The 25,390-nt window shown below is 30.2% G+C and overlaps 2 protein-coding genes across 7 annotated transcripts; one reads left to right on the top strand and one right to left on the bottom strand.

Moving 5' to 3' along the window:
• Positions 1-123: 123 nt before the first annotated feature.
• LOC111042536 (NACHT and WD repeat domain-containing protein 2) lies at positions 124-19,260 on the top strand. 5 transcript variants are annotated; one of them, XM_022327166.1, is made up of 24 exons: positions 124-231; positions 923-1,188; positions 1,285-1,373; positions 3,814-3,930; positions 4,538-4,741; positions 5,815-5,959; positions 6,051-6,276; positions 6,921-7,119; positions 7,180-7,629; positions 7,716-7,855; positions 8,143-8,598; positions 8,682-8,934; positions 9,003-9,175; positions 9,259-9,282; positions 9,426-9,645; positions 9,702-9,914; positions 9,985-10,145; positions 10,278-10,564; positions 10,646-10,859; positions 10,949-11,167; positions 11,234-11,783; positions 18,432-18,760; positions 18,825-19,005; positions 19,062-19,260. In XM_022327166.1, the coding sequence occupies exons 2-24, from the start codon at positions 1,086-1,088 to the stop codon at positions 19,224-19,226; spliced, it is 5,118 nt and encodes a 1,705-aa protein (XP_022182858.1). In that variant the 5' UTR covers positions 124-231; positions 923-1,085; the 3' UTR covers positions 19,227-19,260. The 5 variants fall into 5 exon arrangements, with proteins under 5 accessions (XP_022182858.1, XP_022182862.1, XP_022182859.1 ...); XM_022327170.1 differs by lacking the exons at positions 18,825-19,005; positions 19,062-19,260 and adding an exon at positions 12,039-12,192 and having other exon boundaries at positions 176-1,188; positions 18,432-18,517; XM_022327167.1 differs by lacking the exons at positions 124-231; positions 9,259-9,282 and having other exon boundaries at positions 431-1,188.
• A 270-nt stretch (positions 19,261-19,530) lies between these two features.
• LOC111042540 (graves disease carrier protein-like) lies at positions 19,531-23,133 on the bottom strand. 2 transcript variants are annotated; one of them, XM_022327175.1, is made up of 8 exons: positions 23,011-23,133; positions 22,152-22,306; positions 21,977-22,069; positions 20,652-20,785; positions 20,391-20,576; positions 20,173-20,329; positions 19,977-20,115; positions 19,566-19,740 (listed from the first exon to the last, which is right to left on the bottom strand). In XM_022327175.1, the coding sequence occupies exons 2-8, from the start codon at positions 22,243-22,245 to the stop codon at positions 19,566-19,568; spliced, it is 978 nt and encodes a 325-aa protein (XP_022182867.1). In that variant the 5' UTR covers positions 22,246-22,306; positions 23,011-23,133. The 2 variants fall into 2 exon arrangements, with proteins under 2 accessions (XP_022182866.1, XP_022182867.1); XM_022327174.1 differs by lacking the exon at positions 23,011-23,133 and having other exon boundaries at positions 19,531-19,740; positions 22,152-22,590.
• Between the last annotated feature and the right edge of the window lie 2,257 nt (positions 23,134-25,390).

Raw genomic sequence — 25,390 nt, 5'->3', positions numbered from 1 at the left:
GCCACAATAATATTGATAACGTCCCGAGACCTTGGCGGTAAATAATCATAGATAAAGGATAAATAACACTCTACGCCTTAATGTGACGGCAGCGGCACCTGCTCACACGTGACTACGCGAGTATGGCCCGTAACAGCATTGTACAAAATATTATGTGCATGTGGCATGTTCTTTGAAATGTCTGAAGTGTCTGAACACGATGTGAACCTGCAGCTGCTGCCCATGTGGCAGGTACTTATATATATGGCTGTATTATTTTTTTGTTACCTACCTACCTATTCGTAATAATACGTTAGGTACGGTCATTCATTTCACCGATTGTCAATAATATTGTGCCGTTGTTATTTCTCCAATGGTTTTGTATAATAATAATTCGGTCACAATTCTCGAATGAAATAATACGAATAAATTAATACAGCAAATAATAATATTATTATATACCTACCTACTTAATAATAGTATCTATTTATTTCATCACGCGATATTATAATGTTTTGTTTATTCAAATTTGAAACTTAAATTTATGCATGGTTAACGGAAAGGTACCTGCCCACCTACTGTGCAGGAGCCATTATTTACTTTATTTCAACTATACTTCGTCTAAGACCGTTTTTACTCTAAATCGTAAATCAGTTAGAAACGAAGTACGAACTATCAGGATGTGTATTGTAAATAATGTAATATTGTATGATACACGAATAATGCAATTATACCCCTCCCTCACTATAGCTCCAATGCGTTTGAACTTTGAGTTCTCAACAGAACATGCAATTAAAAATCAATATAATATTATAACGAACGACATTTACCCATTGAATCGCTCTGTATAAACAAACAATAACGAGACAAATGGTTGCTATATTGCAGTTTTGCATTAAACACCCACATATATATATGTACATTATATGTATATTATTATAAGGTTTAACTGTTATGAAAAAGTGCTTTCACGAATGAGTTCCAAACGTATGGAATGGTAACACGCAGTCGTGATTCTTCATTCCAACACGATGCAACCACAAATTTCCTCGGAGAAAATCGAAATATTATAAGCTCCACAGCTAAACCACCTATAAATTCACAGTATGGACGACCGGACAGTAGACTTGATTTTCGCAGGTTCCCTCGAGAACTTGCCTCCAGTTAGTTCTAAAATTGTTAGAATTTTTACCAGCTCCACATTTACAGGCACGTGATGATAGTTACGATGACGATAGTTCTTAAGAACTGATTACTAAAATGATATATTATTAATTCGACGTTCGAAAAAACATACATTTTCAGATACTACGATGGAGAGAAATACGTTGATGGCTCAATGTTATCCAAAACTGAAGGATTTTTGTCGGGAAAAACATGGACTAGAATTTCAGGTGAAAATAAACTGACACGAAATGAAGTGAATCTAATTTGTGTGCAATATGTTTTGTTCGTTCTTCAATTATTGCTTTATATATTATCATGTAATTATAAAATTATTTATTATTTAAGTAGTAGATAGTAAGCTATATATTAATTCTATGCACAAAGATAAATTAGAAATTAAATTTTTTTTATATCATTGTGGCATCAATAACGAGATTATTAGCCAACTAAACTATGCTTTATTCAAGGGCGTCCTCAGGAATTTGTCTAGGAGGAGGGGCAAAATATTTTCATTTATCAATTTTTGTTTCACTATCTGATTAGTGATAAAGTATTGTTAGTGACATGTTTTGTTTCGTATAGGTAGGGAACGTCAAAATTATTTTTGAATTATAATGTTAAGATAGGTAGTTAAAACTTAATCTGGCAGCATTCGTTTTAATTAATTAGTATACAATTTTAAATTTAAAAATTCATTTTTTTATAAATAAAATGTCATAATTTATTTGATAATTCTATAGATAACCATATAATTTGAATATTTTGAGAACTTAAATCTAAAAACGTCAAGTAAAATTATTCATCGCTAGAGAGTTGCCAGTACAATTTCGAAACAAACTACTAAACTAATTACCAGTTATAAGCAAACTAGAAAATAACCAAAAATAATGAAAAAAAGTTTGTTTTCTTCTTAGATCATAATTATTATACTCTTACGTGGATGATTTAAAGTTTTATTATTAAAAAACGATTATATGATACCAATAATATACCATACTTATTAATTAGTTAATACCAGTCAGTTCCAGTTATTTCATATTAATTTTTAATATCTTAAAAACAGCTAGCAGCAACCTTATCATAAAATTATAATTTTTAAAATAAAAATGTGAAGAAAAAAATGTCTGGTATTTGATATTACATAACGATTATTATAATTGGTCCAAGAAAAAGTCAAGGGGGACTTATCCCCCTCCTTGCGGACGCCCTTGGATATATGATTATTTATTTACATTATTTATAATTAGGTAGGTACTTGAGTATTTATATTATAAAATTATTGGATGGAGATTTGTTTCTCTTATAAGAATGGGGCACTTAAGAAAGGAAACAGTTGTACCAAGTCACTACAATCAGCATTCTACGCAGTACGCAGGTTCAGCGAGAAGGCCTTTATTGTTACAGACTTACAGTTGACATTTTGTCCATTCCGGCATTCCAGAATGTTCTTAATTTTTACAAAATATTTGTATAATAAAAACAATACAATACATTGGTGAATACTTAAGAATTTAGAATTATATATTATGCTACAGTGGAGTGTTTACCGTGATTTTAAAGAGCAGTTGTCCGATCATTTTGAAGGGGTGGGTGGGTTAGTCAGCTTTAGTGAAAAATTGTAGTACAACTTACTGTAAAAGACTAACTCCATCTGAATATATGATATTTAATAAGAGTAATAACTTCAATAATAAGTATTATATTAAGTAGTCAAGGCAAGGTATAGGTCATTCAAAAAATGAATTGCCCATTGTAATATTTCACTTCACCACGCTTATGCTATAACACCCCTCTTAGTCGTGGAATTGCGCCAATTGGGTAGGAAGGACTGTGGTAGTATAATATTATAATATTTTAAGCTGAATGCTCATCATAACTATCTGTGCACTGTGCAGTTATTATTTTTATTTCGTGATGAGGTAGAAATCTTTCGAAAATACCTACTGCATGTAATTGCTAAATTTAGGATACACGCGTCATCTAAACTGTAGGCATTCGATATGAAGATGTGTAAGATACTTATATACATTAGACTGAGAGATAATAATCTAATAATAATTTAATCTATTTATATGATTTATATTTGAATATATCAAAACTTAAAATATTTTTCAAGAATACGGAAATGGACTATTCTTAATAACATGCATTTTTTATAGATACTTCTTGCTTGTTTATCTATTTGATAAATATATTTTATCGGGATTCGGGACATACCTACCAAATTTATTCGTGAACTTTTTTTTAATATATATTGTATTGATAATAATATAAACTATTTGGTTATCTCGCCTTCTATATTTATTTTAAATCACCCTTTTTAATTTGTACTCTTAAAATGTCCCCCCATATTATTAATTCATTATAATATTGATGAATACCTATACCTAATTATAAATATACTAAAACAATTTAAAACAGAAACATGCTAACATGCATGTATGGCTACATTATGGTATATTTGATGTATGCTGTATAATCTACTGTAGTTGTTATTGTATTAATAGTATGCATGTTTATAAGTATTTAGACATTAGACATGATATAAAAGTCTTGTAAATCAATACAATAAATTTGACCTTGATGTATATCTACGTACCAGGTACGGTTGGTAAGTTGCATATAGGTGCCTACCGGTACCTATTTATAATACCTATTTAATTTTAGGTGGTTGATATGAGATGGGGTGTTCGTGATGAAGCCACAGATGATCACATGACAACTGAACTTTGTATGAAAGAAATTGAAAACTGTCAACGTTTATCAATGGGACCTAACTTTGTGGTAAAACTTAAATCCATATCCTAAAAACTGTTTACAATTTTGTAAAATATAATACATTGTAATATTACATACATACACGTTTTATCTAGTGACGGATGTAAGATTTTGTGTAAGGGCCAGGGGGACCACATTTTTGAAAACAATATTCAAAACATATTTATAAAAAAAACCCTTTTAATAGTTTTTAAAATAAATGAATTTTACTATTTACAATAAGTGTTCCGTACTGAAGTGTTAAAGTAGGTATAGTATGTATAAGTTACTCACACGATTCATGTTACTACCACAGCTAATATAGCTGTAAATTGTAATATAATCCCTCTATCACCTCTTAAATCTACCGCCTATTTTGTACACACCCATTCATTCATTATCTTGGGTAATGGGTCTACGCTAAAGGGTATTCAGGGCCCTGGCAAACAATATATGCGTCATTGATTCTAATGAAATTCTCTATGTATGGCATATAGGTCATGAGTCTGAGAGAGAAATTAAAAGTTCACTAATATCTAACATTCTCTTAATTAATAATTTGCTATATTATTTTCATATTAAGTTTTTAATTATTCTTATATTTTATGATCATACATTTTACTATCTACTACAGGTATTTCTGGGACAAAAATATGGCTACCGTCCGATTCCTACGTATATTACTTCATCAGAATTGGAGTTATTGAGGGAAGAGTTGGTCAATGTTGGTTCAGATGTTACCTTATTAGACATGTGGTATAGAAAAGATAGCAACGCTGTGCCCCCAATTTCTGTTCTACAACCAATCTCTTCAATACTTATTAATTTCAATAATAAAGTAATGTAAAAACTAATAATCAATGTATAATTAGACACGGTAACAATATTTTTTTTTTTTTTTTAAGCTATATGATTTATTATTGTAGTCAATAAAATATTATAATCCGAAGTTGAAAAATAATAATTATTCAACTAGATAGGGTTGAAAATAGTCACGTGCCGTCATAGAGCCGATAAGATGATGAATGTACAGCCGCCTATGCTCTACGTGTAAAATTTGCTTGGTCTACACTATGATTTAAATTAACTTAGTAGATAGTGTTTTTTTTTTACATTTATAATTAACAATGCATTTTTTGATGAATTTTCACTGGGAAACAAAGAGTAGATTCTTAAAAATGTATTAAATTATTATCTGATGGAATTATTTTGTGCTCACCCTTCATAATTATTTAAAATAAAAATGAATGCTAGAAAGTGGAAATATAAATAGTAAAAGCGAATAAAAATTAGTCACAATTTATTTAAAATAAGAAATAATTTCAAGAAAGATATAATATTTTAGGTGACGAAATATGTTTATCAACATTTGTGTCACATGGCTTAATTGTTAAAAAATGCATTTGTTTATTTATGTGTTTAAGAAAATGTTGTGATTTCAAATGTACTATAATATCCTGTTATTGTATATTTCAATATTTGAATACCTAATAAATAATAATTAATATAAATACTGAAATCTGCCACCGCCACACCGTGCCGAGCACTGCAGACAGCATTTTACGAAATTTACCTATTCTTATAGTTTTAAATACTAAGAAAAAACTAGAAAGTATATCAATATTATAACCTCACCAGTGTCTTAATACATATACACATCAGATTACATACAAAGTTAACTTTAGTGATTGAAATCATTGAGGTTGGTAACGTACTAATCTAAATGGTACACTTTAAAACATACGCCGTCGTTCAGGCTTCTGCCTCTACAGCGTTACATGAGTGTTTTAAAACGTTTGTAGGTATCTCATCATCGAATAATTGGAATTAAAGACTTTATTAGCTTTTAGTATACAAATATTACAGGCTATAGCTTAACAATTAAAGTATTATGTAATTTTATATTTCTAGCGAATTCCAAAACTTCAACAACAAGATCAAGGCATTTGGTGGGATACTTTGGCTAAAATGCAGAAATTATTTAGGAAATCTTCAATAAGTTTATTTAATAGTGGGAAGATTGATAAAGACACTATGCACAACTATTATATGTCGGGTAACTACAAGAAAAATAAAATAAAATTGTTTATTTAAAATCTAATTGTTGACTATTTAACTTATATTCAACCTGTTGAATTGGAGTTTAGTGACAGAAAGAGAAGTTATAAATGGTATATTAAAAGTAAAGAACACAAAAAATCACTGTCTTGCTTATGTACGCTATATAAACAACATCAATCTCCAAAATCTGAAGAAAGCTTCAAACTTTTTGGATATAGTTAACAGGAGTATCGATACAGAGGCAGCTCGTTTACTGGGAAACTTGAGAGATGAACGTCTCGTGCAAAAAATAGAAACAACAAATTACCAAAAGTAATTATATCTAATTAATTAATGTTAAATTTACATAATATATTATAATACCTTATACCTATTATACATCATAATAATAAATTAAATACCTAAATAGTTTAGTTGAATATTAAATTAGGTACCTAGACCTAGTCCATAGGCTTAAATAGTGTTTGCGATTTGGGGAGAGGGCTGAAGCCCTATTGTAATAATATTGAATAAGTTGAAAACAAATTTAAGAAAATGTTAGGGGTGAGAGGTTATTCAATTTTTTAGTGAGCTTAGCTCCTAAAGCCCCCCTACTATTTGCGACTATGATAGGTATCTTCTATTGTTAGTATATATGTGTTCCCATAGGTAGAATTTGGGGGGGAGGGGGTACTGAGAGGGAAGCTGCCACCTAGAAAAAAAAATGGAAACGGCAAACTTGTCATTTTTAATGGGCCATTAAATTGTGATTAATTTTTACCCACTCTTGAATTAGAGCTAAGTGCTTCTTTTGTGTGTTTCCTAAAAGTATTTATAATGTGTGTATAATATTTATATCAAAAAAAATTTTAAATATTCAATTTTTTTATTAATATTATTATTATTACATTTCTTAATAATTTATTTATAAGATAATGTCAATTTTTTTTATTTTAATTTTAATTTTATTTTGTTAGATATACAGTTGAATGGATTGGTCGGGAAGGATTAGACACTGAAACACATCAAGAATATTTACAAAATTTCATAATGCATTTTTACAAAAATATTACCAAGTTAGTGGATAGAGCAATGAGAAAAGAAGATTCTAGTCCTCAAGGGCAAATTGTGACTGAAATATTACAGCATTTGCACGCTTGTCATAACTCTGTTAAAGTTTGTTTTTCAGGTTTATTTAAGGATTTTCAATGCTTGATTGTATTGTTACTTTTAAAGGTTTTTTACGGGCGCGAAGACAGTTTGAAACATATTGAACAATATATGAAAAGTAAATGTGAAAAGCCAATGATACTTTTCGGTGAAGGTGGTTGTGGTAAAACATCACTCTTAGCGAAGGCTGCGGGCTTAAGTTATTCGACATGGTTTAATAAGACAGCCACCAAACCGCTTTGCGTGATAAGATTCTTAGGGACAACTCCAGACAGTAGCACATTAACACCAGCATTAATATCTATATGTCAACAAATATCGTACAATTATATGTTGCCATTTGATGACATACCTGATGATTTAGTCCCACTGACAGCACATTTTAAACATTTATTAACATACGCAACTCTAGAGCAACCTTTAGTATTGTTTTTGGATTCAGTGGATCAATTAACAGGCACCCAAGATACTAATAATGTGTCGTGGTTGCCGACAAGACTGCCCAATAATTGTAAAGTATGTACTATGTATACCTGATGCATATTTTTTTTATCAGAATAATTTTCTTTTTACTATTTTTACCAAACAAATTGCTGTTCAAGTTACTGGTGTCTGTAGCAAAAGAAGAAGGGAATTCAGACGTATCTCGAGATTATCATGTATTGCGTAGAATGATTGACGACGGAGAACAGTTCATTGAAGTAACTGCGCTTGGAGAAGAATTAGCCGAAGAAGTAATAAGGTTAACTTTTAAACTATTATTGGCTTTACTTCAACAGTTTATGAAATTTTGCTCAATTGTCGTTTTTTTTAAATATAAATTAAATTAATAATAATGTGTATACGTTCTATAATAATGTTTTTTTTATCATTGATTACTAACCATTTTTATTTTTATGGGTTTTAATCATAGACCTATATTTAAAAATGTTTTGTGGTTGCGCATGCCAATTTTATAATTAATTTATATTATCTACCTAATCTGTTAAACTAAAAAACCTAATTTTATATTATACATTTACATCATAGGAAATGGATGGAAACAGCACACCGAGATTTGACAAATTGTCAGTGGAGACTTGTATCTAATGCTATCAATCAATGTTCTTTGCCAATTTTTGTTAAACTAGTATTTGCTGAGATTTGCCGTTGGCGAAGTTACACAAAACCACAAGAAACTCATTTAGCATCTAATGTTATGGACTCAATTATGATGCTTTTTGAAAGGATTGAAAAGCAACACGGTCGACTTCTTGTATTTCATGCTTTAGCATATATAACAGCATCAAAGAGTGGGTTGTCCGAATCAGAACTAGAAGATTTGATATCGTTAGATGACAAAGTATTAGATGACGTTTATCAATACCATTTACCACCAGTCAGGAGAATCCCTCCTTTATTGTGGACTAGGATTAGAAATGATTTACCTAATTACCTGTCAGAAAGAGAAGCGGACGGTGTTAGTGTATTAAACTGGTACCATAGGTATGTTTAATTCAAAATATTGTTCATTTTCAAATGTAATTAAGTTATTAAAATTGAATATATTTCTAAATCAATTTTTACAGACAATTTAGAGACGCTGCTCGAGAAAGATACTTTAAAAATATGAATATGGTTACTTATTTTCATTCGTCTATAGCTGATTATTATTTAGGAATTTGGGGTGGAGGAAATCCAAAACCATTTAAGTATACCGAAATCCAAAGACATAGATTTAACTTACTAACTAGAGATGGTTCAGCAGATAGAAAAGTACCAGTACAACCTCTAGTATTTTATTCAAAAGAAGGAACAGCTTCTAGATATAATTTAAGAAAAGTTAGTAGTATAAAATGGCAGGATTGTTTCATGTTTGTACTATTAACAATTATAAATTCAATTGATAGTTTGGAGAGTTACCATATCACCTTGTACGAGCTCATCGTTTTCAAGATTTGTACAAGAATGTCTTATTTAACTATCAATGGTTGCATGCAAAGTTATCTTCATGCCCTCTACAAGCAGTTCTAAGTGACTTTGAGGATGCTTGTGCAAATATTGATGATCGAGATGCCACTAGGTAAAATTTATTCTAAAATAAACCTCATTTTAATATTTATTGAAATATTTAATGTATATTTTCTATTTCAAAACATCAATTAGCAATGAGATCAAATCAAAGCAAAGGTCAGGTTTTGGTTTTATAAATAAAATGTGATTGTCCTTTACAGGATATGCCAAATCTGACATGGCGATGGTCTAGGATGCCATACATCCTGAATGAAAATCTTTTTTAGAATTTTAAATAAATCTTAAGTGTTGATTTTTAGGGAGTTGATACTTGTCGCTGATGCTTTAAGATTAGGTGGAGCAATACTTAGTGAATTTCCTGATATGCTTGCTCCTCAATTAATTGGTCGTTTATTACCAGAAATAGGATCAAATCCAAATATAAAAAGTTTATTAGCAGAATGTGATAAATTTGGACCAGATAATTGTGCTCTTATACCGTATTACCATTGTTTACACACTCCAGGAGGCCCATTAAAAGTATTAAATATGTTTACTGTCATCATTTTTTTATTAACTGTATTTTATTTGTATAGTATTCTCTGGAAGGTCATCAATTTGCTGTTTTTGATTTTCAAGTAACATCCGACTATCGATATATTGTGTCGATATCAAATAGATTCATCACATGGGATTTATCTACAAGTGATATGACTAGGAATGTGAATCCAGGATTGGAAGGAATCATGCAAGCATTATGTTTGAGTCCTGATAATCGCTATGCTGCAGCTTATACTAATAATAATCAAGTAAATTTGCTGTTTCTAGATAATTATAAGAATTGTATATAACTTCAAAGTATTATTTCATTATGTACAGACTGTCTTATTGAACTGTCTTACAAGTGAATTTACTGTTATTGAAAATCCTTTTGAAAATGGAGAAATGGTTTCGGGCGTTAACATGCTAAATACTCATTTATTTGTGCATGGATCTTTTTCACTGTGCAGATATGACTTGAGAGGAAATTTAGAATCCAAGTATTTCATCAATTATTTTTAGAAATGTATTCGACCCATTACTGTTTATGAGTTTTATATTTGGAATTTTAATTATCCATTGTAAATTAAGGTTATAAACTATATTACTCACTTGGTTAATATTGTTTGCAGAGTTTCAACAAATGAAGATCCTAATCAATGGGTTTTAATGTCTGTGAAATTCAAAACATTAACTTGCAATCGTTTTATATTTTGGTCTGGCAAAATGGATGACACTAGGATGATGATGCAAACAATGAAAGATAATAATACTTGTCCAAACTTCTATTTTCATAGTGCTATGGCTATAAATAAGGATGAAACTAGATTATATTGTTGTCCAACTAAAAATTCATATGATATTTCTCAATTCGATTTTATTGACAATGAGTGGAAATTGATTAAAGATTTAGAACATAGTAAAATATTTTTTTTTTTTTGGATTTCACTTGTATGATTTGTATTTTATCACAATAATACAATATAATAATTAATTTCAGTTGGCAAATTCTCAGTGCTTCAAATTAAATTATCCGAGGACTCGTCTTCACTTTTGGGTACAATTTCAAATGGTTTTTGTATTTGGGATTTGTCTTCAGATGGTACAAAAATATTACATTTACCACATGGAGTACGTAACATTACTATAAACATGATGCAGTCAAATTCATGTATGTTGTCAGCTGACAAACGGTTTTTGGTTGCTGGAGTTCGGTAGGTATCAAACAATAATTATTAACCTGGCCTTCCAGTAACTACATTAAATTGATAATGTATGCAAATGGATGTTTGATTTGTTTCAGAAAAATGTTATATGTGTGGAATATGGAAACTGAACTATTAATTAAAGTATTAGATGCACATTTTGGTCGCATAATATCGCTTTTGCCATTAACTACAGGGAATTGGAATTCAGTAATTACTTCATCCATTGACAGATCAGTAAAGGTTTGGAACATCAACAATATATTTGAACAAGTCCATGTTATAGATCGACATGAATTACAAATTGATTCTATAAGGTAAAATTATAGTTTTTAAAAATAATTCTAAGTAAATGATTAATAAATATTGAAATGAATTTCAAGTTTATCACACTCTGGTTTGGCAGCGACTGTAACACGAGGTTGTGTTGGGGTATGGGATATAAACACGGGAAGGTTAATCCAACAGCTAGCAGACAATTTGTTAGGAGCTATTGTCACTCAAGCGTTAATTACACCTGATGGAAAATACATAGTGTGCTCTGAGTCTGGAAATTTACTCATCTGGAATCGTATTTTATGTCGAGTAATTTTTAAGCAACAACAACCTGGGATCCAACAAATAATGCTTTTAGATGAAGCGACAAAATGTCTTACGGTTTCCAAACAAGAAGAAATAAATATAGAAACTCAGCAGAATATTGATGCCACGGCCATTGTGAGATCTATTCCAGATGGAAAAACTATTTATTTATTTGATTATCAAGTACGTAATGCAACGGGTATGGAATTTAAAGATCTCGTTGTAACTGCAGATGGACTCAATTTGATTGCACTCGCTAGTGACAAAGGTCACAGAGAAGCACTTCATATATTTAATGCCTCAAACGGTGAATATGTTACTAAAATTGTTCTCAAACAATCCGGGATGAAGGTAAGCATAGTCATAGCATATGATTTATTAGTACCTAGTTACTAGTTAATATTAAACATAATTCATATTAGCTACTAATGTTTAGAATTAACAGTGGTGGACACTGCATAGGTATACATGTAAATGTTTACTGCTCTGTGTTACTGTTTATAATGCTCTGCAGGACTCTTAAAAAACACACTTGTTAATCTTTAAGATTTAAAGATTAATTTAATCCATAATTTTAAATTGAAACATAGAATAAAATTTGTTCAGTTATTTGAAGACAAAATGATTCAATTCTGGGGACCAAGCAATATGCGTACAGTCCAGTACTCCAGTCCCCTTGTAGTAATGCCACAAGAAAAAAAAAAGAATAGTTAAATTATTCTACTCGAGACTAAGTATCAAGTACCGGGAATGAACTTATGTAAGTGGTGATGTTACCCTGTGGGGGCAATGACTTACATAAATCCTAAAATTTGGAATATTGTGTTACATTTCTAATTGGGCTTGCTTAGCTGTATTTATATGTAGCCAGGGGCGCACCCAGAATTTTTTTTTGGGGAGGGGGGGTGGCTAAATTCAAAAAATTGTTATATTAATAGGTAGTATTTATTTTGAAATATGTACAGAAATCTTAAAGCTTGTTAATTAACAATTAAAAACGAATAAATAAATAAGTTCGCGAAAAACCAACGATGTCGACTTGAACAGTTGAACGACAATACTAGTTGATCTACTGAATAAGTATTAAAATGAAAGGGGAATTTGTCGTAAAGATACCTACGGTTTGAGATAAACTAAATTGTATCGATAAAAATGTATAATCTAGACGTTTTCGGTATCCTATACAGTACACAGTTTCAACTAACTATACGATAATAATAAGCAACAGAGGTCTCTCCCGGGGCCCAGAATGACAGGTATAAATATAATATAATATTATGTTATACCTAATGTTTAAATTTCGATAATTGATATTTTTTTTTTATAATAATTTAAAGTCAAATGTCAATTGTCAATAAACCTAATAAAATATGTTTTGGGGCTAGCCATTTGGGGTGGGCTAAAGCCTGTTAGCCACCCCCTTGGGTGCGTCCTTATATGTAGCTGGTTTTCGGTATGGACATAGATTTATACTTTCCTTGATTATGAATGGAGATCATTCATACAAAAAAGCCAAGTACTGATTATTCAATACTCAAACCAATATATCTAATATGTTTCCTTCTATTATTTATATAAAATATACCAGTCGCATACTAGAATTTATGCACATAATTGAAGTTAACTTCAATAATTAATTACATATAAATTAAACATATTATTTACTGCAATGACAACCTATGCATGCATAATGATGCATATAGGCTAATTATACCCTAAAAAAGGAAAGTCTCTCCCCAATTTTCAATTTCTATTATTTATTAAGTAGGCACTTATAGATTGTAGAGGAGATCTATTTTATGAACCATGAGTGTTGATGTGCTGTACACTAGTTATTCAATTGTGTTTTTTTCAGTCCGTGGTCGGTCTTACATGTTCAAGGTCTATAGAAGCATAGACACAACTAGAGCTTATATTTTTTTTAAGGGGAGGGACTAAATGTGCCTTGCACACAATTTTGAAATTTATTATTTTTCATCTGGTAGAGCTATGGAAATATTGGAGGGGGATCGCTTAGCCTAGCTGTGCTTATGCATATAGAAGTGCTCGGTCTGCTTTATTATTTTGTTATATTATTGAGTGTAGTGTTCTGTTTAATATATTTGATTGTTTTATATAAAAAATTAAATGTTGATGTTTGTTAATACAATAATACATGTTAATTATTCATAACATTTCAGAAGTAGAACCTGACTGTTGAATGACCATACCCACAAGAGGCAGTTATTAAAGTTTCACTTCTGTTGATAAGCAAAAAATGAATAATTTATTTTTGTTTTTTTAATTGTGTATTGTGCGGTTTGTGTAGTCTGATCTTATGACTGGGAAAATCACAATGTTCAATGTCAATAGAGGTTTAAGTGTTTAGATTTAAAAATCTATGGTTGTGTGGATATATGTGTTCATGAATGTATGAGAATGAAACCTAGGACAAATCATAAATGTGTGCGAGTTCTTGGGTCGTTTCAGCGAACTTCAATACACATTATGATGTTGATTCGAACAGAAATAAAAAACAACCGGAAAAAACCAGGAGAAACCAAATAATGCAGCTTTGTACAAAGGAAGTCATGATAGTGATAATTATTATAGAATGTATTGACTTTACAGGTATTGAAAATGTAGACTAAAAATGTTACTAAATGTAACCTAACCTAACATGACTAGTGGAAGGAGAATATACGGATATGGTGTATAACTTACTGCACTCCAAAATCATTTAACGTAATTGACTTAAAATTATTATGCCATTTTTAATACCTGTTGTAATGTTGGGGAATGAGATTAAGTGCATTTCACAATTAACTCGTCATCTAGACCCCAGTACTCGGGTATAATTTGTTAATTGAAGTAACAATGTTGTACTTATTAAGATTATTTATTATTAAAAAAATGTGAAGTTATGTACTAATAGGTATGTTTTTCACACAATGCAAATTTTAACGTATTTTAATGTATTCTTAAGTATGTGAAAGGATATAATATATTGTTTCTTTTTGAATTTATAAATCTATTTTGACTTCACGTTTTGTCATCGGAGTTGTATAATGTATTGACAATACACAAAGCACAAAAGAATAACAGAACAAACAAAATAGACACATAATTTGAATATTACGTGGTAGTCTTGACAGTGCTCGTTTCTGCCACTTGTTTGGCATCAGGTAATAATGTCAAAATTCCAATAATAAATCATCTTGGTTTTAAAATAATTTAGCAACTTGCTTATAAACCTTTGGCTTCATATTCTGTTGAGTTGTCGAATGTATAATTGTCTGTGAAGAAGTCATCACCGGCCCTTTGAGGTATCCACACGGAAGCATAACAATTAATGTCTCATAATTCTATTTGATGACTCGGGGGTAACCACATATTAAAACCCAGTATGAGTTCGGGGTGACCCCTGAATAGGTTTGAGATGCGCGCTATCACTCCGAGGGTGTCTATTCTTTTCGTTTTGAACTCTTTCAACAGGTCCAAGAAGTCGCTGTACACTTCGGGTTGATTACTGAATTCGTATTTCACACGATCCATGTAGAACAAGGCATCTTCGACCTTTAACTTCCGTGATGGGGCCGGTTGCTCCGGTAGACTAGCCAGACTAGGGTTTTCCCTCACTTTTCCCTCGTCATTTTCGATTTGGTCGGGCATTGCACGGTCGTTGCTTGTTTGTTGCCTGCGAATTCGACTGTAGATAACGGATATTGGAATTTGAAAAATGGAGAACGGTAACCACGCGGCAATCACCAGGTCGTTGTAGTGATTGACGAACCTAATACAGTACTACCACAGAAAAATACCCGCTGCAATACCTACTAACTGCTAGTATCATGATTCACGATAAACCAAATACTATAGATATTATAATCTATAGTATTTGGATAAACTAAACTAGTAAACTACAACAACTATAGTGGGCATCGGGCTACCAAATAAAAGAGTGTGACTAAACTAAATTAATTGATCACAAAAAACCAGTTTTCGTCAGGTTGGCGCATCCCCATATTTTTGGTCGTCCAATTATACAGTGTGATTTTGTAAGCGTGCTCGTCCCATTTTTATGCTTAAATTTGGTTAGCATATTATATTAAAACCCAGATTTTTGGATTCCTAAATAGTAAATACACTTCAAGACCATTTTTCGAATCGTTGAAATGTTTTTGTTATGTTCAAATGGGAATCTCTTTTTCATTTTTAATTATTTAGCAGATATTTTTTTTGAGAATTTTGACGTATCTAGAAGAATGATATCTTCAAACTAGGAGTTTTTGAGTTATGTAACTTTGTGTTTTTTCAGGATAATAATACTCTATGGTGATATATTAAGTAGATCGGGGCCTAGACTATTTGAAAAAAGTTAGCAATTATCATTGATTTATCAATATCAATAATTTTTAAAAAATTATCCAAGTATAATAAATAATACACCTAAGTACATAAAGTTTTTTATTTTTAAGGATTATTACCCTTAGCATAAACATTTTAATAGCTCAGAAACTACTTACTCATTAGAATTTTGATTTCGATAAATCAACATTTTCAAAAAAATCATCCGTTAAATCATTTTCAGTAAAAAAGGGGAGGTTCCAATTTGAAAAATAGAAGTTATATATCGCCACAGGATACTACTTAAGTATATAGGTAGTACGAAAAATATCAGCATTTTGAAAACATGATCTCCAGCCCTCCAGGTCTATTTGAAAATTCTTAAAATCAGAATTCGAATAAATACACTACTGAAGAAAAAAGGGGGGTGAGCATGCTTAAGAAATCACTCTGTATATATACTGTGCAGTGTGTGCTTCCAATGGCCAGGATCATAGGCGTGCGCACCGCTGGTGCAGCGTATGCAAGTGAACCACCTGCGGCTTTGTGGTCTTGTTTTAGAAAAAAATTGTTTACTCAAGCCTCAAGTATGTTACTCTTCCATATTTTGGAATTAATTTCAATTTGAAACATTAAAATGACATTTAAAATTGGGTTCCTTATCAATTTAAATTGATTCAATTACATCACAATTGATAGTAACCACAGCTGTATTTCAGTTTTAAGTCATTGAAGAATTTAAAGCCTAACCTTTTTTATAGTAACTCCTGCTATACGTCGTCTAGAACTGAAGTTCCTATTCAATTAGGTAAATAGTGAAAGAAGAATGCACCACCCGCAACTGGCAAGCAATGTCTGTAGCACTGCGCACGCCTATGGTCATAGTGTACTATAGACTATAGTACCATGTACATGTACTCATTAAACTGATTATTTTTTATAGTTTTTTTTTTTATAGTCCAGTGGATGTGCTACGCATATCATGTGGATAAGACAGCGAAGACACTTTCTTGTTTTGAATTTTTATTCGGACTTGGGAGGAACTTTCGGGAAGTCCCATATTTATGTCTTTTATTTAGCATTTATTTCGTATGTAGGTATTCCATCGGGAATTCTACGAAAGGATATTTATTTATACCTTTGTTTGACTTTACTTAGAATGTACGTTTTTACATGATTTTAGTTTCTGTGAATTCTACTAGTACTTATTACTTTGGTATTTTGTTACTTTTAATATGATCAATTAATTGTTAATTTTGTATTTACCTATTAGGAAGATACCAATGTACCATGGTCTATAGAGTAAAATTTTATCATATTTTATATGTCTATTTTGACAAATTTTGTCTCATTTAAGACTGGAGTTGTATAATATATAGGTTCTATACTAAGCACTAAAAAATTACAGAAAGACCAAAATAGACATAATTTGAATACACTTGTGTTTGTGAATTGTGACCTCCAACAATAATATTTATATCAATTTTTATTCTTTAGTAAAATCATGTGGCTTACATAGGACATCAGGCGATGGAGTGTAGCCCATCAATTTTTATACCTATCTACTAAAATAAAACTTATATAGATTATACAAATTACTATTTTTTAAATTGAATTTTGTATAGGTATCTGCATATTTAAATAATAAAGATTCATTGATATAATTAAATGTATCAAATTAGGTACTTATTATTTAAATAATAAATATAAAAGCTAAATACTATAGTATGTGTATCTATTTATGAGTCACAAATTTAAAACAAACTTTTGATTCATTCAAGTTTTACCCATATCAATATAGTTTTAGTGTATAAAAACAAATGAGTATTAAATACTGTATTAAGAACAACTTAAAAGTTAAAATAAAATAAATTTTATAAATAGTTTGAGTACATAATAAATAGTATTAAATACACCATGAATTGTTAATGCTTTTTTAAGTATAATACGTTGTCTCTTTTAATAAATGTTATCTTAATATTTCTCTATTACTTATTGAGCCATTAAAATCTAATACGATGATTTAAAAAATGTATGCAAAATATTTATAACTGCATAATTAATAATTATTATATCTTTGGAATATTATAAAAAACTTTAATTATTAACAACATTAATTATTTATAGCAAATAGTTGAGTCAATAATAAAGTTGTTAGTGCTTTTTAAACTATAGTACATTTTCTATTTCAATAAATGTTATCTTAATACTTTTTTTATTACTTATTGAGTCATTCAATTCTACTATGATAATTTAAAAAACGGATTAAAAATATGTAAAACTACAGTATATTCAGTTATTTAGTATAAAATATTATAGTAACTTTAGAAAATTATAAATATCTTGAGTGAATTAAAAAATGTGTTCAGTACAAAAACAGATTTTAACCACGACAATTATAGTGACAATAATAATTTCTAAATTGTATTGTATAATTGTTGTAATATAAAATGATAGTAAATCACTTGTTCATATTATATTTATGGGTTGACAAAGCTCAATGATCTTCCACCTTGACCTTTAACTTTAATGCTGTAGAAAACTTAGAATTTAAAAAAAGTAGTGTTTATTGAAAAGTATGTACACAATAATTATAAAAGAAATATTGGTTGCGATTGGTAATCTTCCTTGAAATAATCATAACAGTACATAATGTTACTTTTTTATTTTCAGGATATTATGTTTATTGTAGCAATGCCACATCGAGCTAATTTAGTTGCTGTAATAAACCCTGACAAAGGTATGTTGTTTGACATCCGTACGAAGAAATTTTTAAAATCAGTTCCAAAATGGGGAGGATTTTGTACAAAAGACGGAAAATATGGATTATATGCACCCACCAGAGGGGGTCTAGAGCTTTTAGAACTAAAAAAAGGAAGCTCTGTTAAGACGTTTATACCCAGGGTTGCTGAGGGCGTATTCACAGTAATTTGTATGTTTAACAAGACTGATGAATACGTACTGTATTATCATAGTGGAAAAAAAACATTGAGAGTTTTTCGGTTTGTTTTAAATCTCAGTAATATTAAGTATTGTGAATTTATTTATAAACAATTACTTCAACAGACTTACTGATGCAAAAATGTTAGCTAACTATCGCGTACCAGCAGAACTAAGTGCTATTGAAACAACAGAAGATGGACGGGCAGTTGTTATAGCTACAGTAGATGGATGTCTAACGGTCTTAGCCATAGCTGATCCAAATAAAAATTCATTCCTCTCGGCGTTGCCCTCTAGAGATGAAACAGTAAGTGTTGAGTATTTTTAAATTTTATCAGTTTAAATTAACGATTTTTATTTTAGTGGAAAAAGAAAATGGATAAACAACGAACAGCAAAATTATTTAAAGCTGCTGCTGCTATTACTAAGTTTTGCGTATCTGTAAGTGAACCAAATTCAAAAGAAGAAGTCGGAAATAGTATAAATAATTCACAACTACATACATCAAAAATATTGTCAAAAGGATAAAATAGATTTATATTTATTTTCCAGAGCTTAATTAATTTGTAGTTATATACTAAATGTATTGTTTTTAAATCGATATTAATAAATCAAAATAAATTATTTTACATCTAATTACCTACTTTAAATTTTAAAATTATTTTTGTCAATTTATTTAGATTTTGGGATTTGTTTTTGTCAACTATCAATAAATTTAAGAGACCACTTCTGAAAAAAATAAATTATTTTAATTTCAACAATTAATACATTTTTAAAAAAAATAATAACTATTTTAAAACAATAAATATTGTAAACTATAAAAAAAATCTAGGTCTAAACAGATTCATTGGTAACTATAAAACAAACTCAGGAATCAACCCCAGTATCTAAGTGTAAAGTCTGTTTCATTAATTCATAAGTAGAAAATGACACAGCAACCATAGGTACAGCTCTAATGAAATTAATACTCATTCCTCTATACAATCCGTTTGTAACACCGTCAGTACGATAAACTGTTACTAAGGTCTTGATCATACCATGTCTAAAATGAGAAACAGATGGTTAAAAATAAACTGTATATTTTAAATATACTACACGCACTTTAAAAACATGACAAGTTAACACGGGAAAACTCCAGGGTTTTAGACAACAAATTGGTCATGTTCTTATTGTGCTCAGAGTATAGAATTACAACAATTGCAATAAAAATGATAAATATTATATTATGTGTTTTGTCTGCATTGAAATGTAAAATGTAGTTTTATGTAAGTTACTCACCCGTATTTTGCATTGTTATCCATGCTAGATAATTGCATTCTTCTCCTTGTTACGTCTAATGGATAAGAAACGCACTGTGCAAGTGCACCAGATAAACCACCACATAGCAGTTTTGCTGGTATAGTAAGTACGGCACCACCTATTCAAAATATATTTAAATAACTCATGTAGCCTTTAAGAAATTTGTATAACTCACCAGAATCTTTGTCAGATGGTTTACTAAACCATGTTGGTAATGTTTTCAAACAAAATTTTTTAATAGATTCAAAACAGAAGAATGTTAAACCTGCATATGGGACCATACCACATAATGTAGGAACAAAACCACGATATAAAGCTTTTACTCCTCCTTCCTATTAAAACTGTTATCAATATACGTTATAAACTTTATATAGCATGCGATTTTCAAAGTACATTTTGGATAATGGATTTAGCGGTATGTATAATCCCGGTGTAAACATGTTCACCAGTCACTTGAAATGCTAATCGTGCTCTAATTGTATCTAGAGGATATGTGATGGTAACTGCTGTGACACCAGCTGATGAACCAGCCACAAACTTTCCAATATGTGAACTATTCCCAAGAATGGATCCTAAAAGCTGAAAATAATTCAAAACATTTTTTAAAAATATTATAACTAAATTAAGAATTAATTAGTTAAATTATAATATTACTGTCTTGTAGAATTCAAATGAAGTAAATTGAATAGCAGCATATGGGAAAACTCTCACCATTTGGGCACCATTGCCTTTATATAATGCCAAAAAACTCTCACGCTTAACAATTTCTGCAAGACCACTAAACACTCCTAAAATAGTGTATATAAATTAATTAATATTGTGGTTAAACAATTTAGAATAACTTATCATATTTTTAAATTACATAAGTATAAATCAATTTTAAAGTAATAAATAAATAAACCCAATAATTTATAAATACTCAACATATAGCTATATGTGTTATTTAACTGATTATTTAATACATTATACATGGATCTAATATGTTAATGTTCTATGACATTTAATTTTGATAATGATTATAAGCATTTCATAATATTTAATTGTTTAAACTGTCAAATAAAATACATAGGTAATCTACATATTTAATTATCCATTATAAAGTTATTAAGTTACATAATTGCAAAAATAATTTATTAACCTAACATAGTTACATAAGGTACATTTTTTTTCAGAAATTAAGTTGTAACAATGTAGTTTATTTTTTAGAGTTGAAATACAAAAATGAAATGATATGGTACATTTTTAATCGAAATAACTTTTTTAAAACTGATATTTCTAGGAAAATTGTTAAAGAAACCTTAGGGAGTAAAAAAAAAATTCTTTTACGTTTTAGTCAGTTTATTACATTATTGATATCACTTTTCTGTATCTAATTTCCTTGTCTCCTGGATCTATCATTTCTCCATTATAATACATTAAATATATTTTATATTACATCTACTTATTTATTTGGTATCTAACATAATATTATGAATAAGGAAGTCATTAAAATATGATTGAGGAGAAAATAGTACATTAATCATTTTTGGATTTAGGTACTATTTGTATGTTAATAATTAACATATTGCTTTGTAAACATCAGTATCATATAATTTATTACATAAATGTCATAAGCAATATTATATTAAATGTTATTAAACTTGGAAGAATATTAATTAGCTGAAACATTTTAAATTAAATAAATATAAAAATTATTTAATTCATATTTAATAAATTTTATTTAAAGTTTTTTTTTCTCCAAATTTTTTAAAAACTGTTTAATTACATAGGCTTTATTAAAGTATTGCTATTTTGGTTGGTTGAATACTAATATCAACAGTTAGGTACAATTCTTTTTACATTTTTGACTAATAGTATGAATTTCTATGTAATTCTCTAGACTGTTCTTTTAATTTAAAATGATTCCAACATTTCATTTAGGTAGTATTTTAAGCATAATAATCTTAAAGTTACTTAACAAAAATACAAGGTATGTTTACCAAAATTTGCATAATGCTTGTTATGGGCCTGCAATAGTATTTTTATTCGATCCAAAGGAGCAACAGTCGTTTTCGAACACATACCGGCAACACCTATAAAAACAATAAGATATTATTGAAGCAATCACATAGGTAATTATGTATCATGGCTAATAGATTCGAAATAAAGTCTCACCACCGGCAAACAGAGATTTCATCACATAGGTAAAATCTTTTTTTTGCGTTTGCTTAAGCACGATCACTTCTTTGCTCTCGGACGCCAAAGCCATGGTCGGTAAGGATTCTGCTGGAAACTATTAACAACGAGCAGCCGTACACTTTCACTCGGAACTAGAGAGAGAAGAAAAATATTCGACGAATTCGGTCGGTAAATTTACGACGGGAATACTGCGGCAGACCGGAAGCACCACCGCACACCGCCAACAGTCGAATGCGCCATGGTCCGACCGTCGCTTCGGGTTATATCATTCAAATTCCCAACTACTGGGCACTTAAACTATAGGCAGGTACAACTACGGACCTTGAAATTAACTTTCACGCGCGACATTCAATTGAGGAGGATACGCCGTTGAAAATTTCTACGATAATATTATTATGCACGCGTGAATGCGTGATGCCGCGATAACAAAATGATATTACCCACACCGCGTGAAAACAATAATACTACCGACGCGCACTCACCAATTGCCTCAGACACATCAGACGTACGTCATGGCATAAATACACTATAAACCGAGGTATAACCATAGAACAATAATTATAGCACAACCGTAGAAAAATGTAATTATCTATGCGTCTATGTTTTGTGCCATGACGAGCGTAGAAAGCACGGTTCCGTATTTACGTCTGACTTCAGAGGGGATTTTTTGAAAAAAGTTAAACATTTGAAACTTGTATTATTAATATAATATTATGATCTAAAAAATAAAAAAATGACAAATATAATATAAAATAGAATTTGAATTAAAAATAGTCTTAATAAATTATGGTAGTAACTATAGTAATTAGTAGGTAGGTAGGTATACTATACTTACTAGTATACTCGGTCAGTGGTCGAACGTGGAAACTACTTATTGTTCTGTGGTAGAAACGTTCAGGACGTTCAGGTATGACATTTTTTTGACGGGCCGTAGACATGCCATGGCCCGTCGGCCGTCAATACTCAGCAGTGACGAAACAATTCGTGAATTCGCCTCTTCTGTGTTCGGTATTTTTGTCTTGGCTGAGTACTACAATAGCCGGTGCTGGCGAGTGGAGAGTGGTGGTGACTAGTCTACTCTATGAGTGGAGTGTTAATAAATTAGGTAATAATAAACGCGGCCAAACTAATCGCAGATGCAGCATCAAAAAGCGAAGCGACTTCAATATTCTAGATCACTGGCCAATATTTTTAATTACAAGATAAATATGTTTAAATTTTAACCAATATTAACGATACAATATTCTAGTATCCGAGGCCCACATTTGATGAAACCTAACAATTATTATTTGTATTAGGTAAGTACCTATACATATGCTGGGTTGCTTAATATGAACAATCACTAAACATTTAAATGATTAATGAATATTATGTTAATAGGTATATAAATATGATTAATGTATCAATAGTTAGCTAATGTGGTTCCTCAAACTGAGTAGAATACTATTCAGTGGCCCACGATTGGTTCATTCCATTTCAGTGACTAATTAAATTGGTAGGTTACACTATGTGTACAATATTATTTTCAGTTTACACATCTCAGGATTAATATTTATACTATTATTTTGTCTATTTTTAGAATATTTTAACTGTCCACACATCCACAGCTTTTTCGGAAACTCTCTCGAGTACCTTCTAAACTTCACAAATATTAGATAATAAGGCCATCAAGTAAAAATAGTAGAAATTAAAATTTGTTCTCAACAAATCAATAATCATAATGTATTTTGGTTTCATATTTTAGAGTTAAGGTTTAAATATTTTGGGTGGATAATAAATAATAATACGACCCAATTTAGACAACTGAATGTAAGAATGTATTATTATATAATAATATTAAAATAATAACGTTTTGGGTAGATCAAGGTGAGAGATCATTGATCAAGACCAACAAAACATTGCGATTTGCTACCAATTCTTAGCCATGCCCACTGGGAAGAATATCTGTAGTATGTAGAGTTACCTAGTTTTTTTTGTGTAATTGTGTATGTACAAATTATATTTAGAACTTTAGAAGCCTATACCTAGACTATTTTAGATGTTTTAATTTTTTACAATTTTAAAAAGTTCATAACTTATTTCAAGTTTCAACCTCAAAATAGGTATTTAAAAAAATCCTATAGGTACGTGGGCTCTTAGATAGAATTTTTACTACCTTCGAATTTGATGTTAATATGTCAATTCACATTTCACGTAACAAAATTAAAACAAACTTAAAAATAACTAAATAAAATGCATTATTCTGAAGGCTGTTACCGAATTTTAATTCTTTGACCTGAACACAAACGGGAATCAAATCGGCTCAACTCAATAAAATGCCTTTTTCAAACGGTAACCAATTCGGTGCCTTATTCCATTCTGAACGTACAATTTGCGTTTAGGAACAGATGAATTAGTAGACGGATATAAAATATGCGGATATGACGTTTAAAATTTAAGGCCATGCAATAACTAAATTAATATTTAAACACCAAGTAGTTTAATGGTTGTAATATTGTATTATTATAACTTTGAAGTGTAACAATTGAATAATGGTAATAAGTTTAAAATAAACTTAAATAATTTGCTAAAAATACACAGTTTAAAATTAGATTGCGTATATTGCATATCTAGGTATATACTATATAATAATATTAGGTATGCGGTGTGAACCCTCTTATGCCTCTCTGCCTTATAGATATGTGGCCAGAAAATATTTATTAGGTGGGTCCTCTCCTTCCCGACATTTTTTACATGACTTTATAAACTTAAATCTAAATCCTAAGACCGGACACATAATAGAGTGGACCAGGCACACAAATATTCCCTATATTCGGGAATGGAAAAAAAGTAAAACGTTGTCGATGTATTTCCGAACTGAACACATTTTCACCTTTTAGGAATATTCTCAAGGCACATGTCACCACGCACGTATAGCACACTCGTACTACCGCAGTTTTACTGATGTATACTGATTAGTGATTACGGATCTAATAGGTATATTATAATAACAGTCGTGTTATTATATTTTATTCATTTACCGTAACGGTCTCTGCAACGTCTGTCTATAGACGCGTGCGAAAAACACCGCAATTGAGTAATATATTAGGTGTATATCGCTTAGCGCTGGCTGGCGGACGGCTGTCAGACATAGCGTCGGTACCTGTATAATATTCTATGCATTATACGTGTAATACATAATATATATTATAAGCGTATGTCATCGCCGCCACGTA

The sequence above is a fragment of the Myzus persicae genome, unplaced genomic scaffold (genome assembly GCF_001856785.1).
Source record: "Myzus persicae strain clone G006 unplaced genomic scaffold, MPER_G0061.0, whole genome shotgun sequence".
Lineage (NCBI taxonomy): Eukaryota > Metazoa > Arthropoda > Insecta > Hemiptera > Aphididae > Myzus > Myzus persicae.
The sequence above is the reverse complement of the archived record's forward strand: the minus strand, read 5'-3'. Positions and strand labels throughout refer to the sequence as shown.

What these genes read in the sequence shown, in the direction of transcription:
- LOC111042536 (XM_022327166.1), top strand. Translation starts at nt 1,086, where the DNA reads ATGGACGACCGGACAGTAGACTTGATTTTCGCAGGTTCCCTCGAGAAC. An exon ending in GAAACAACAAATTACCAAAA is followed by an intron (nt 6,277 to 6,920) that starts GTAATTATATCT and finishes TTATTTTGTTAG; the next exon opens with ATATACAGTTGAATGGATTG. An exon ending in CTAGATATAATTTAAGAAAA is followed by an intron (nt 8,935 to 9,002) that starts GTTAGTAGTATA and finishes TTCAATTGATAG; the next exon opens with TTTGGAGAGTTACCATATCA.
- LOC111042540 (XM_022327175.1), bottom strand. Translation starts at nt 22,245, where the DNA reads ATGGCTTTGGCGTCCGAGAGCAAAGAAGTGATCGTGCTTAAGCAAACG. An exon ending in GAAATCTCTGTTTGCCGGTG is followed by an intron (nt 22,070 to 22,151) that starts GTGAGACTTTAT and finishes TTGTTTTTATAG; the next exon opens with GTGTTGCCGGTATGTGTTCG. An exon ending in CATTTGAATTCTACAAGACA is followed by an intron (nt 20,577 to 20,651) that starts GTAATATTATAA and finishes AATTATTTTCAG; the next exon opens with CTTTTAGGATCCATTCTTGG.